The 14,388-nt window shown below is 36.0% G+C and overlaps 2 protein-coding genes across 2 annotated transcripts; one reads left to right on the plus strand and one right to left on the minus strand.

Annotated features, from left to right (window-relative positions):
* Window positions 1-681: 681 nt before the first annotated feature.
* Window positions 682-1,915, minus strand: LOC127417824 (transcription factor HES-7.1-A-like). The gene is made up of 3 exons (XM_051658072.1): window positions 1,621-1,915; window positions 1,323-1,418; window positions 682-1,218 (listed from the first exon to the last, which is right to left on the minus strand). Exons 1-3 carry the CDS (start codon window positions 1,690-1,692, stop codon window positions 682-684), a joined length of 705 nt encoding a protein of 234 aa, XP_051514032.1. The 5' UTR covers window positions 1,693-1,915.
* A 5,226-nt stretch (window positions 1,916-7,141) lies between these two features.
* On the plus strand, window positions 7,142-8,948 carry LOC127417825 (putative protein TPRXL). The gene is made up of 4 exons (XM_051658073.1): window positions 7,142-7,198; window positions 7,885-7,980; window positions 8,082-8,172; window positions 8,308-8,948. Exons 1-4 carry the CDS (start codon window positions 7,142-7,144, stop codon window positions 8,946-8,948), a joined length of 885 nt encoding a protein of 294 aa, XP_051514033.1.
* The last annotated feature ends 5,440 nt before the right edge of the window (window positions 8,949-14,388 follow it).

Raw genomic sequence — 14,388 nt, forward strand, 5'->3', positions numbered from 1 at the left:
TCCACTTTTCCCCAAAGAGTTCTTTGGAAATTCTACCAAAAACAAAATAAAAATACAGCAAATGTTGCCTTTAAAAAATATAAAATATCTAACTCACTCAAATTTAGAGTTAAAAGTAAAAATTTTCAAAACTACAAACGTATAGCAATTACCACAGTGGGAAAAAAGGATTACATGAACTTGTGCTCTACGTTCTTGATTCTTTACACTCAAGTTCAAAAAGGAACCCTGATGCATTCAACACATTGAGTACATGATTCCTCCACCATCAGTGGAGTTCTTTACAGTTCTTAGTCATGTAATTGACTGACTGCAATGATTGTTACAAAAATGCTAGCAAATCTGCTGCTAAAAAGTCATTAAAAAGCACAAGTTTTCAGCTGAAAAATATACATCAACACAACTGTGTGTCTTGTTTGTTTGGCTGTAAGCACAACAAACACATATGTACAGGCACAATTTTGTCAATGCCCTTTTATAACAAAATAAAATTTGGCATCTACTGTACAAAATCCACATATTTACACATGCTGAACATTTACACATTTCACAGTCTATTGTTCCAGTGTTGTTCCCACTCTTCATCACTTTGCTACACATTAATCCTCATTGATGAAAGATTTGGGATGCATCGCTGTAGACCCAGCTGGACATTTTCAGTCATATGAGAGCCATAATTTTCTATTGTGGCCAAGGTCTCCAGACAGGGTCACACAGCATTACAGGTTGTTTAGAACTTGAAGTCATAGTGGGGACAGACAGAACAGTTCTTTTTGCAAGTTTTGAACAGCTAGACGGTGGGCAAGAATTGCCCAGTTGGACATGAGTGAGATGTTGCTGTGCTAGTAGTGATGAATCATCATAGAGATGCATCTGAGTTTCTCTTTGGAGCGGTGTAGCAGACATTGTTGACAGTGTTTGCATTGGGCGGTCCATTGGTTTGTGTTGAAGGTTTTCACATGCTTTCTCTGCTCCCTGCCCAAACTCAAGGCTCTTGCTTGCAATGAAATGGCTGACTCGTAGGAGACATGTCCTCATTCCATTACGGTAGCTCTGACGTTTGCAAGGTGATCTCAGGTCTTCATCAGACTCTTCTGTGCGCCCCCTTTTTCCTCTGTTGATCTGATGAGGGTCAGTCTCTGATCCTTGTTCAGCTCTTAGGAAATGCACAACACTTTCCAGGATTTCAGCCTTTTCCACTTTTGGATTCTTGAGTTTCTGTTAATAAGAAGATGAAAGATGGTCTGATAAACGCCTTTTATATACCAGTAGGTATCGGTAGTAATAAAATAGAGTCTTTTAGAACAGAAAATAGAACGAACCTCATTGTGTGTGTTCTCAAGTAGGAGTATCCTCAATGTTTCCAGGCTTTGATTAATGCGATCTCTCCTCCTTTTCTCCATGAGAGGCTTTGGGACCTATAATATTAAATAAAGTATAGGTTCAGTATTGGTAAAATATTTCCATCCTTAACATCCTAGGCCTATAATAATAATAATAATAAAAATCTTTTGACATACTGACACAAAAGAACACTTAATATAGCTACTCAAAGAGTACCTAGATATGGCACATAGTTTCAGGGGTCTGACAACTAGTTAAAAACGTTTCGTTTCTTACCCGTCTCGAGTCTTTTTGTTGCGGCATGTCAGCAGCTTGGTTGCTCATTTTGAAACACAAACGGCGAATCATTAAATTGAGAGATTATGAGCAACATTTTACAATTCACGAGTCACGACATTTATTGTAAAGCCAGGCCACGCCCAATCTCCTCCCCCCAGCGCTGAATAATGAATAATTAAACAACATAGACCAATCATGTCTGCGTCCTTCAGTTTATCGCCCTCATTAATATTCTCCTGCTTCCTGGACGAAAAGGGCAATGACTGTAGAGAATGTCACTTGTGAAGTAAGAGCCAATAATAACCCATTTAGGCTATTCAGTTAAGCTATTACTGAAGATTATCAAAGAAGGCTTGGGTCATTCAAAGGCGCCAAACAGTTAAAAGATCCGCTAAAAGGCGATTGTGTCCTTTTGTAATTTCAAAGTATCGTGATTATTGATAAATCATATACACAGTGCACAGTGCAGTATTTAGATAATTATAACACTTCAGTCGCTGTCTCTGTTCCATGTAGGCTGCATACAGCAACACATTCATGAACCGTCACCATTTATTATTAATAAATCTACTTTATAATTATTTAAAAGTAAAAAATATCTATAAATACTGCCTTACAGTAGCCTACTTGATGAATGTGTCACTCGCACTTAAAGATACACTGGCTTACATTACAAGAACCATCCATCTTGTCAGTCCAACTTAAAATGAAGTAGGATATTTTAATTTGCCTACTTATTCCCGTTGGTTTTCCATCAGGTTACCTTTTGCAGTTTTCCTCCAAAGACTGATGCATATAACGAAGGTAATTGGGTTTCTAGGATTGGTTTAATTTATGAAGCGTGATCTTTTTTTAGTCTTCTGATAAACCGACTGCGCTGGAAATAATTTAGACTAGGGTACCTCCTGTCTAACAAATGAAAATTAAACGAATAAGTCACATTTTATGTGACAGGGACGTTTTTTTTTCTGTCCTCTGTTTTAAAGCTTTATGTTGGCTATACACTGTAAAAACTATTCTGTGCATTAGTAGATTTAATGAAAATGAAATGAATAAACTATATTTAATATAATTATGTTCATGGTTTTTTAACCAGATTTTCATTTAAAATAAATTAAAAAAGCTTTGTAATAAGATGTAATCATTGTTGTTGATTGGAGTGTAAGCGTTTTGTTTAATTAATAACAAATGAAGACATAATTGAGTGAATCCAATTTAATGCAAATAAGCAGTTTTAAATGTAATTCCAAAGGAAGACATTATTAAGTGAATCCAACTTAATCCAAATAAGTCATTTTAAATTTAAAAGCATTTTCTGTCCAAATATCTGATGATCAAACCGGTTGAATCCAGTTTGTCCTGCTTTGGACCTTTGATACAAACAAGGAACATCTGACTGGGATACTCTTCAATTGATTTTTTGATAAAGGTAAGAAAGCCTTTTAGTATATTTATAACTTGAAATGTGTTGTTTCTTGATCTAAAATTGACATCAGTGTGTGTTTTAACTGTATAAATTAAGCAACACACTCTCACGGCGAAATCGTCAGGATTCGTACGACTTTTCTAAATTTGGCTAATTGGTATGATATCCTACGACTGCAATAGTTTGAATTCCTAGGACTTTCACTACAGAAAATGATGTGGCTGGACACAATTTCCATCTAATACGCGGCAATTACTTGCTTCTGTCATACACAACAGCTTCCTATCATCTTTACACTCTCTATTGACTGGTTAAGTTTAGATAAGGGGTTTGGGTAAAGGCATAATATTAAGAAGTATGTCCTTAACACCTAGTGCGCTGAACTCGCGCTTACTTCCGCATTAGACATCCGGGAATTTGCACGTGATGGAGTCCTATGACTTTATGCAAACAACATCATACAAGACTGTATGAAATAGCCAACTCGTAAATTATGTACGATTTTTCATGAGATCGGGTTGAAATTAACGGTTAAAACGGTCTCGTTTGAACTTCAATGATTTGGTCTAAATTAATATTATTTACTCCATTGTCATTTCGCCAAACATACTAGTTTACATTAAATTCCACCACACACACTATTTTGTATTTGGTTAGATATAGTGTAAAGTTAAGTTTTAAGCCATTTTAATCTGGACGCGGCCGCTGTGCAGGACAAATTTTCGCGGCTGAATTTTCTATCCCGACAACCGCAGGGCGTTTCTCCGTTGAAACGAGGCGGCCTCCTCGCGTAGCTCACGACAGCGGGAAAAGCGAGATGGCTATTATTACATTATTAGTATTACATTACGGAGTGAATGACGTAGGCCTTCAGCGTTCCCGGCTCCCAGCGGCGGTGGAGAAGCGTGTTTAATATAGGCACCGCCAGGCGACAGCTCTAGAGACCTGGATTTTCACTGAATAGGGAGAACGTCAAGTCATAATAAGCTGTTCATGCAGCAAAAAACGGCACAGGCAGTGAAACTCGGATTCGGGCCAACACGCAGAACACCGTTCACCTTTTTTTTTTTTTTTTTTAAAAAAAGCTCAGGCAAGAATCTTGGAGTTTTGCAAGCGGTAATGAGATCGCAATTCATTTTCAGTGGAAGACAGAGAGAGCGGCATCGCTTGTCAGCCTCATTTATGCCGCCAGTAAGTCTTGCTTAACTGCATAGGGAACACCAAGTAAATATTAGAGGTGTCTGTCAAATAAAAAGAAAAACAATGACCTGGAAAATGTGTCTTGAAAAAAGTTACATCCCTTAGGTGGGTTATCAGTAAATACAATATTGATGGAACAATGTAATGTTTGTATTTTCCAATTTCCTATTCTGATCAGTAGATATTGCTATTTTATGTTGCAGCAGGTCATGAGGATGAAGAACAGAGAGATAGTTATTTCTGACCTGGAAAGGTGGAGCGTCTCCAGGTGACGGAAACCTTTCTTTAAAAAGGATGCTTCAAAGTTATCAAAGTCTAGTCTCTGATGTCTTAATTGCTTGCTTGAAATGAAATTGATATCATTTGTACAACCTGTTCTGAGGACTTGGCATAAACATAGCTATCCCATTTTGTGATTATGTATTTAGAATGGGCATTTTGTTTCTATTATTTATTTACTGCATTGAATTTTGAGCCAGAGTTTTGTTATCTGTCTTGTAAAAGTCTTATATATCGTACAAAAGCATAGACACATAAACAAATTTTAGTGACAAAAAAAGTAAACTACATACAGTATGACAGTACAATTGGGAAATATTAAACAATGTGTTTGTTCTATGGAGATAGACAAAACAGACAATAAATCACCCAAAAATAACAATTCTGTCATAATTTACTCTCCCTTACATCATTATAAACCCTTATGACTTTTTTTTTATTTTTTTTATACCTCTCGACCAGTCTTTTCAACACAATGGCAGTTGATAGCAACAGAATTTAAAGCTTGAAAAGCACCCAAACGTGTATAAAAAAAAATAAATACAAATAAAAAAACAGCCAGTGCGACTCGACTCGAAGGCATACGATATAGTTTTGGTGAGAAACAGCCAAAATTTAAGTAATTTTTCAGTGAAAATCTTGACGTCTGCTGTGCATTCATGAGTGCTATGAGAGAAGCTTGTTCACAGTAACTTTGATGCTCATGTAAGAACTTTTTTTTTTTATTGAAATAAACAATGCAAATTTTCATGTAAATGCAAGTCAGTGTAAACAAGCTTCTCTCATAGCATGAACACACAACACTGAGATTTTCACTGAAAATGATTTAATTTTTTCTCTCCAAAACCTAGCATATGTCTCCAGAAGACTTGGAATATGTCACACAATCTCTCTAGCCCCTTTCACACATACAGCCTTTTCCAGAAAATGTTCTGCATTTTTCAGGTTAGAGGTCATGTGTGAACACAACCTTTTTGAAAATACAGGTACATTTTGCTCTGGCAATTTCCCTTAATGAGAAGTTATGTCATTACATACATATTTCCATATTGATGGTATGTGTGAACAGCACATGTGGTACATTTTCCAGTAAAGGCAACCCAACAATTTTCCTGTAATTTACCTGGTTGCATGTGTGAAAGGGACTACTGACTATTTTGTATTATACATTTTGGTCCTTTTAGAAGCTTTCAAGTGAATCAGTAGCATCTGCCGTATTTTTGACTTGAATGAGACCAGCTGTTTTTTCATAAAGCACATTTTTGAGGTTACCTGACTAAACATTTTTACAGTGTAAAAAGAAATGCATATAAGTGCAATTGAGAAAGGTTAAATAATTGTTTAAAATGTAAAAAAAAAAAAAAAAAAAAAAAAAAAAGACAGTGTTTACTCTCACAATGTTTTTAAAAAGTGTTTACTGTTATTGTGACAATGGGAATGGAGAGTAATGTGCTTTTGTTGCCAATAATAAAGAATGCTGTATCTTTGAAGTCTGTGCCTGTTATTGATATGATTTAATTCAATTAAATTTAATTTAAAATGAATCCACACATTATGTTTCATTTTTAATTACTTATTTTTTTAATTATCGCATTAATTTTAAATTAACAAAATATTTTTGTTTAGCTTCTATTTATTTATTATTCTTATGTTCTGTTTGCATCTACTCATTTTGAATAAATTACTTTTAAGGACCTCAATTGATTGATCCTTAACCAATTTTTAAGCGTAGTCGTATTTAATAAAAAATATTGCTTGTAATCTGTTGTCATACTTTAATTGAATAGATCTACTATAATAGTTTTTAATACGCTTTAGTAATATGCTGTTGTATATGTTGATAATAGTGCCAATAATGATTTGTTGACTTGTTACCAAATAGCCTATGCATAAAGCATAACGAGAAAAATCTTATCAAAGATAGAACAACCGTTTTCTCTTCGATTATTCAGCCCATTTCAATAAGATTTAAGGATTTCAAATTCCATCCCAAGTTTTAAATTCCTTACGATCCACTTGACCATCTTAACCATTCCAACAGTTCATAAGTGTTAGCGTGGGACAATAATGGGTGGCTCAGTCACGCACACTTCTGTCAAAACACTCACATACAGCACACTTAACATATTTGCTCTAAAAGCTTGAACATCACTCCTCTCCACCTCCCCCACATCAACCATAGAGCACTATTGCTGTGCTGGTCACGCGCGTCTCACTTTGACGCGCGACTCCAAAAAGTGCATGGCACTATGTAGGCCTACTCATCACATTGTAGGCCTATTTTATTCTTGGGAAAAAAATATCTTCAATGATTTAAAAGTTAAAATGTTCTATCAGCCACATATCCACGAACACCATATTAAGCAAGAATAAAAAAAATAAAAAATAAAAATAAAAAAAACTTTTGTGTCAAGCATAAATCTCAGTGTAGGCCTGTAATTTACCACCGTTTAAATATATATATAAAGATGGGTGGAAAGTTCACAATGTCTACGTCACTGACACCTTTCCACCAATCAGGTCCGACATCAGTATGCATTAAAATCCCCGTTTGGCTCGACTTCAACAGTTGTCCACATCAACTACGAGGACACATTTACAGCTATTCTGTGAATGCAAGAAAAAGCAGTTCAAACGTTCAGCATGGCGAAGACAGAGGGCGTCAAAAGAGTACGTTCATTTAAATATTTTCCTTTCCTAAACAACTACGCTGTAAAAATAAGAAGTTGTGTAAACTTAAAAAGTTAAAGCAAACAGCTACAAAGCGTATTTGAGTTTACTCAGCTTCAGGCAAATTGGTTGTACCAACTTAATTCAAGGTGGATTGTAAGTTTCATGCACTCAATACAATATGCTGAGCAAGCTAAAAAATATGATTATTAAGTCCATTAAACTTGCATTTTCTAAGTACAGCTGTCCATCATTTTCCATATTCTTGAAAATAATATAGAAAGATATTCTTTAATAAGCAGATCTACTGTGATCAAACTGAGCATGCTCAAAAGCCTTTAAGTTCTACCTTCACCACCAAACTTGACATTGTGTGTGCTTACAATTTAAACATTTAAGTTAGTCTGACTTAAATGTCATAGAAGTTGACTTTATCGATTGTTTTAAGTAATCTCAGCCTTTTCTACATTTGATAGTTTAATTAACTTTTTAAATTGAATTTATCTTATAAAATTTGAGTTGGATATTTTACAGTGTATTTCCCAAATATTATATTTTTAAATGTCTTAATTAACGTACATTTTATTGGATTCCACACAACTGCTTATTCTTAAACTATTTAATGCTATCTTTGGAAAAATTAAATCATAATTAGGCCTACTAATTTCTTTTAACTTCTGTTTTAGAAGTTGAAACCAGTGATAGAAAAGAAGAGGAGAGATCGAATTAACTACAATCTAGATGTTTTGAGAGATCTGCTTTTCAAGAACACTGCTGACACAGTGAGTTTCTGTGCAGTTCCCTTAGATCATTCCTGATCCACTTTTTTTACTTGACAAATGCCTAAACATAATTCTTCTCTTCCTCTTTTCCATCCCTTCAGCGTTTACAAAATCATAAACTGGAAAAAGCCGAGATTTTATACCTCGCAGTTCAGTACATCAGAGAGACCACAAGAAAGATGGAGACAAAAGGTAATTTATGTGTCCTTCATCCATCTGCCCTATCTGAATTTACTATCCATTTTTGTTTTAAAGTAGTATGTGTAGTAATATTTTGCTTGAAATAGCCTTTTTAAATAGCCTATATTTTCTTTCTTTACTCTTTAGGGATGTCCAATGAAATGCATTCCAAGGCTTCTAAGAATACAACTGTTTCTGTGGGCAGCATCTACAAAAATGACTTTCCAGCATATGTATCAGATTTCAATGGAAGATTTAATCCATCTGAGCAGAAAGCGGTTCTTCTGAAACTGGGGACTAATCTTAAAAATAACCTAAGTGGCACTTCCAAAGTAGGAAACAATCCAAAAGTTCAGACAGGCATCTCACAGGCTAAGACCTTTTTGCCATCATCAGGCAAAAACTCCCATCAAGAACTTCTCTTACACCCTGGATCATCTTTGTGTGGCTCGAAACTTTCATATCAAACAACTTGTCCTCTCAGTTCATCATCATCATCATCGTCATCATCATCACACTATAATTCTCCACCATCATCTCCCACTGTTACCAGCACGGCCTCCTCTCTCAGTAACTCTCCTCCATTTGTTTCCACATCTTGCCCCCAGCCTCTCTCTTTGTCATGGTGTCCTGACGCATTGCCTTCTCTTTTAACAACACCAATTTCACTTTCATCTCAGCCATTTCTCCCCCACATCACTAAAGATTTTACTCCACCACAGTCACCTGTCCTTAGACAGGAACTCTTTCCTTTCCCAGCCCAGTCCACATGGAGACCGTGGAGCTGAACTCATACCACGAACCACTTTGGATTAATAGCTTTATAAAGGCACTGGCTCCAATGGAGAAATAATCAGGGTCTCTCAGAGTGATGCACATGCTTTGCTTTTTTTAATTGTCACTTAGGTTTACCTCCAGTTAGTATTACTTTTGTCATGTTTTCAATTACATATTTGGTTCACTTGATTACTTACTGTTTTGTCCAATGTTTATTTATTGTTACCTGTAATTCTAGAAGTGGAAAAGGAATATATCTGTTTTAACAGTTTCATTACTTTTGTATGGTGTTGTTCATTTTCTGAAAAAATGAAAAAGTATATAAATGTAATAACTAAGGACTATGTCTTCACACTGCTGAGGTCAATGTCACTATATCAGAGTCTTTAGACCAATACAGTTCAGGAGGAGCTACTGCCTCCAAACCATCTGGATCCTAAATTAAGATGCATATATTCACTAACAATAATAAAAACCCCAGGGATTATGACATTATGTTAATGTGACTGTTTTTTTTTTTAAAACAGATTTTTTCTTTTCTTTTCTCAGTGCCTGCCATTGTGTCATGAAAAGCATGTGATATATAAAACTTTGAACTAAATCGATACAATACAATAATATTACTAATAATGCATGGTATCAGAAGTTTTTTGAACTTTTAAAATGTCCAAAATCAGTCCAGAATATATTGTGTTTAATAGCATTTTGTGGTGGGAATGCCATGGTGATGACATTTTAATTTATTTTTTATTTTTTTTGTAAGAAAAGACTCCTTTCTCTTAGGTTAATTTCATAGTTAGCATTTTATTTATCCTAAATACACAAAATTATATATATATATATAGGTCAAGGACAGCAGAAGGCAGGCATTTCATATAAGCACGTTAGAATACACATTTTCTGATAGGGAATAATGTTTTGTATGATGCACAGCATACACTTAATAGTATTTTCTTTATATATATGTACATTAATTTGAACTGTTCTTATGCACTGTGTTCTGTATGGTAATAAAACATAATCTTTTGATTACAAATGCTTTCAGGGGACTCACAGTCTTGTTGTTGTTATATTATAAGTACAAATTTCACTTACATTATTTCTATTGTACTAGTACAAACTCAGTGGGACAGTCACAATCTTTGGAAAAAAAAATCTATTTTCACAAAATAAATCTTGAAATGGATACTAAAATGATCTAAAATCTTTGTTTTAAACATGTAGCCAAATAGTACATATTTTCCTGATTGGATTTTCATTGTTTAACACTGAAAGTCTAAGACAAGGGTAAAACAGTTAAATATATTATATACATTAAAGCAGGGTTGGGGAGTAACGGAATACATGTTTCTGCACAAACCTTTCGAAATCTCGGCAAACATTTAACGGATTTTTCGAACTCAAAAGGGAATTGATCAAAAATTTAATGCCTGCCCAATACTGTCCTGCCATCTTGTGGTTGAGCTTACCCTTTTCAAATAAGAAAATGAAACTCATAATTTATTTTCACCATGACAGAAAATACTGCATTTTTAATAAGTCACACAAAATGTTTTAAAATTGTTTTTGTGTTTTGTTGCAGGCAGTTACATTTAATGTTTAGCCTACTTTTGCCATATGGATTGAAGCAGATATTTATTTAGTTGGACTTGGACAGCAATGCTGATGGCCTAGAATATTGTTCCATGTCAATGTCTTGCCAAACATAAGTATTGTGGATTTATTCTTTCGATAGCTCATTTTATAATGGTGAAAACGGTGACATGAAAGATTTACTATACAAACCAATACCAAAACATGAGGTGTTCTTGCAGTAAAATTCTATTATTTGCATTTTGAAATATTCCCTTTCCACATTTGCTGAGAAGTGCATTGATTCAGGCTAATGGTCAGTAGAGGGCAATATAAGATAGAGCTTGCAGATTCAGTCCAGAATCCCTGCAACTGAATGTTGCTCTGATTTTCAGACACAAGGGGGCCCGTTATTGTTTCCAGTCTTCCTGGGCGATAAGCCGAGTATGCATGACTTGTCTCTCTTATAAATGTCAGAATTTTTCTATCAGTCTTTCAGTCTCAGATAAATCCGTATAACATCTTCCTTATCTGCCATTCACATCTCTATTACAAAGCCTGAATATTTTCTGAGCAAGGCACCAAGGGATTTGGCTGGAGAAAACAGAGTTTCTGACATGATAGAACATGTCTTTGGATAATGGTTATTTTTTTTTCTCTCTCCTCTCTCCTCTCTCCTCTCTCCTTCTCCCGTCTTCACATTCAGAACATCTCTCTGTACCAGTGCCATTAGGCTACTTATAAGATGGCCATTGTTCATTGTGAGGTAAAAGAAGTGAGGACATAATGGCTAGTTTGATTTTCCTCAGTGTCTTTCTGCAAGTTTTGATCATTGTGACGACCTGCAAAAAAGTGAAAAGGTGAAGTACAAATTAAAGAGGACGTTCTGCCTGGACAAAGGCATGCTGTCTCAATAATCATAATTAAATGTGTTGGGGGAAGAAATACCCCCCCCCCCTCCAAGCTTTCTCAGGCCATTCTGATTACAGCTGATCCTGTTACCTGTGTAGTCTTTGTCTTGTTAATAGTGAATGCAGCTCATACATTCCTGATCTGGCACAGAACAGGGAGGGAGAGACTCAAAGAAAACACTGAGTGTGGAGATGTCATTGCTCTTGCCACGCTTTATTGGACTCAGAGTTAAATACATTTGTGTTGGCACATCTCAAAAGCAATCTGTCAAGGCAGGGCTGCTGTCAAACACTTTCATCACACGTGCACACACTTGTACATGCCCAGTCCTTCAAAGAACAGACAACCTCGCAGGCATGCACACACAAATGTTGTGACTTAATTGAAAATGGATCCCACTTTTGCACAATCATTTTTTTTTTAAGTCTTTGAGACATATAATCTGTGATTAACCTTGATGTCCCATTAATGACATTTTATTGTACAGAATGGACAAAGTCAAATGTTCTAACTAGGAGAAAGAGTTTGCATTCCTTTTCAAAATGATTCTACCTAGCTGTAGACCAACGGTAAGTCTCAATATGCTCAATTTTAATGTTTAGCTGTAAGGTCAATGAGTCTACATTAATGATTCCAACTTCCTTGTAATGTTGACAGATCTGGTAAATAGGGCAAAGGGGTCCATTTCATATCCTCATTCCACAGATCGAGAAAAAGTTTTGTTAGTTTATGTCAAAGCAACGGAGAAATTTTAAGAACTGCTTAAAACCTTATTTTTTATTATTAACATTTATGCATTTGGCAGATGATTTTATCCAAAGTGACTTACAGCACACTTATTACAGGGACAATTCCCCTGGAGCAACCTGGAGTTAAGTGCCTTGCTCAAGTACACAATGGTGGTGGCTGTGGGGATTGATCCAGCAACCTTCTGATTACCAGTTGTGTGTTTTAGCCCACTATGCCATCACCACTCTGTGTAATATTATTATTTTATTTTTTTGCATGCTTCCAATACCAAATATTTTATAAAGACAAAACTGTGGGGTCAGATAAAAAAAAAAAAAAAAAAAAAAAAAACATTACCATAAGGTAGACAACAAAATGTTTTAAATTCGCAATTTGTTGAATGAGTTTCAGAGCACTAGCAGCACTATCGGAGTACTCTTTTTTATAAGTTGACATAGAAATGCAAAGATATTGTTGAGATTTGGCTTGGTGTACTTAGAGGAAGACACCTCTTCCTGAGTCCATCCCAGACCTCAAGAATTCAATCTTTCGCTACTCACAACTAAACACCATTTTCCCCTCTTTCATTTCTCTTTTTTGCCTTCACAGGGGCTTTTGATGTTAACAGAGAAAGGAGCACTGACTGTAGCAAATTACCTGGGCTGAAACATTTTTGACATAAGTCCTAAGAGGCGGGTGAGCCACTTCTTCTGAAGGCCCCATCGGGAGTGTTTAATCTTGGACCATGAGAGGCAGCGTTGCTGACAGAGTGACAGGAAAGCTGAACATGCTTCCAGGTAGCAGTGACGGACAAGGCAGCCTTCAGAGTAGGGCCACTGCCTATGCATCACCACAAAGGTAACCACAGGTGGGGAGACCAGCTTGGCTGTGCCATGACTAATAGAAACCATACTAGACATTGTTCTTAGCAACTTACATCTTAAACATCAGACTGATCTCACAGTGAAACTGTAAACAGTAGGTTGACTACTCTTTAAATAAAATCGGTCTGTTCTTACCGAAGTTCGAAACACTGCCCCCAGTGGCAAAATCAGTAAGTATTGGTGGCCATATGGGCATGTGTGAGTGTCCACAAAGGGGCGCCAAAAGTGAGTTGTAAAACAAGTTGTTTTCAGCTGTACAGTCTGTTATACTGTAGAGTGAAGAGGATTACATATTTTACAAACTGAACCCCCCAACCCAAACCACAGACCTAAACCTAATCATTAGTGGAGTGAAACTATAATGTTAGGGGGGGAAATGCAGTCTCTGAATTGCACTCGTCACTAATTACATAAATGCGATTGCTTTTTTTGGTTTAAATACGAGATGCAAATCCAGGCCTCCCATGCTGCGGAAACAACATGCTTCCGGTCACGCAACAAGGGAAGGTAAGCATGCTTGAGCCGATGCAAAAATGTCTGATGGGAGATGATGCTTGTCAGTGAGTCGTCATAATGTGGCTGATCCTAGGGTACTGGAACTATCGAACACAACGTGACGTCCCGTGACTTCCCGTGTGATTATGTTGTAAATGTACGCTCAGTAAAATCTTAGTTAATGTTGCACTGACATCTAGTGGCATAGATGCAGCATCACGCAAAAACAGAAATTCTCAGTTACTGATGTCATTGTAAAAATTAGCTATACTCAGTCAGCGTTCAATCACAAGGCATCAATAAGATTAAGCAAGTTATATTCATAGCATGATCTTGTGAAAATTATGTAACTGTGGTGGCATTTTTACAAAATTATATTATGATTAATTACACATCGCGCCTGTTCCCAGGTGAAACGTCAATTGTGTGGCGCTAAATGTTAGTTAAATATTCTCCTTAATAGATGAGGATTTTTAGATTAATGCACTATCAAGTTTTAAATAAACAAAACTTACCTCCCGACCCTAAACATTAAACCTAAACCTAACCGATAGTGTCATAAAAGCAAATGTAAGATGATAAACACAATGGCTGAAGCAACCATGTCATTTTGTGGTGCTTCTATGACACTTTCAGCTCTCACGTCCACTTGCGTGCTTATTAGGACTAATACTCATTCTTTGCATTGCAAGAATTTGTTTGTAAAGAAACATGTTTTGCCAGCCATTAAATAATGTTTTTTAGTATATTTTTGCTTTTTAACAAAGCTCTGTCGTGGCAGCCTCCTTAGAACATAAACTGCAGTGTTGAATCCCAGCAGAGGCCTATTTTACCATTGTTCATGATCATATTTTGGTCA

The sequence above is a fragment of the Myxocyprinus asiaticus genome, chromosome 27, assembly GCF_019703515.2.
Source record: "Myxocyprinus asiaticus isolate MX2 ecotype Aquarium Trade chromosome 27, UBuf_Myxa_2, whole genome shotgun sequence".
Classification (NCBI taxonomy): Eukaryota; Metazoa; Chordata; class Actinopteri; order Cypriniformes; family Catostomidae; genus Myxocyprinus; species Myxocyprinus asiaticus.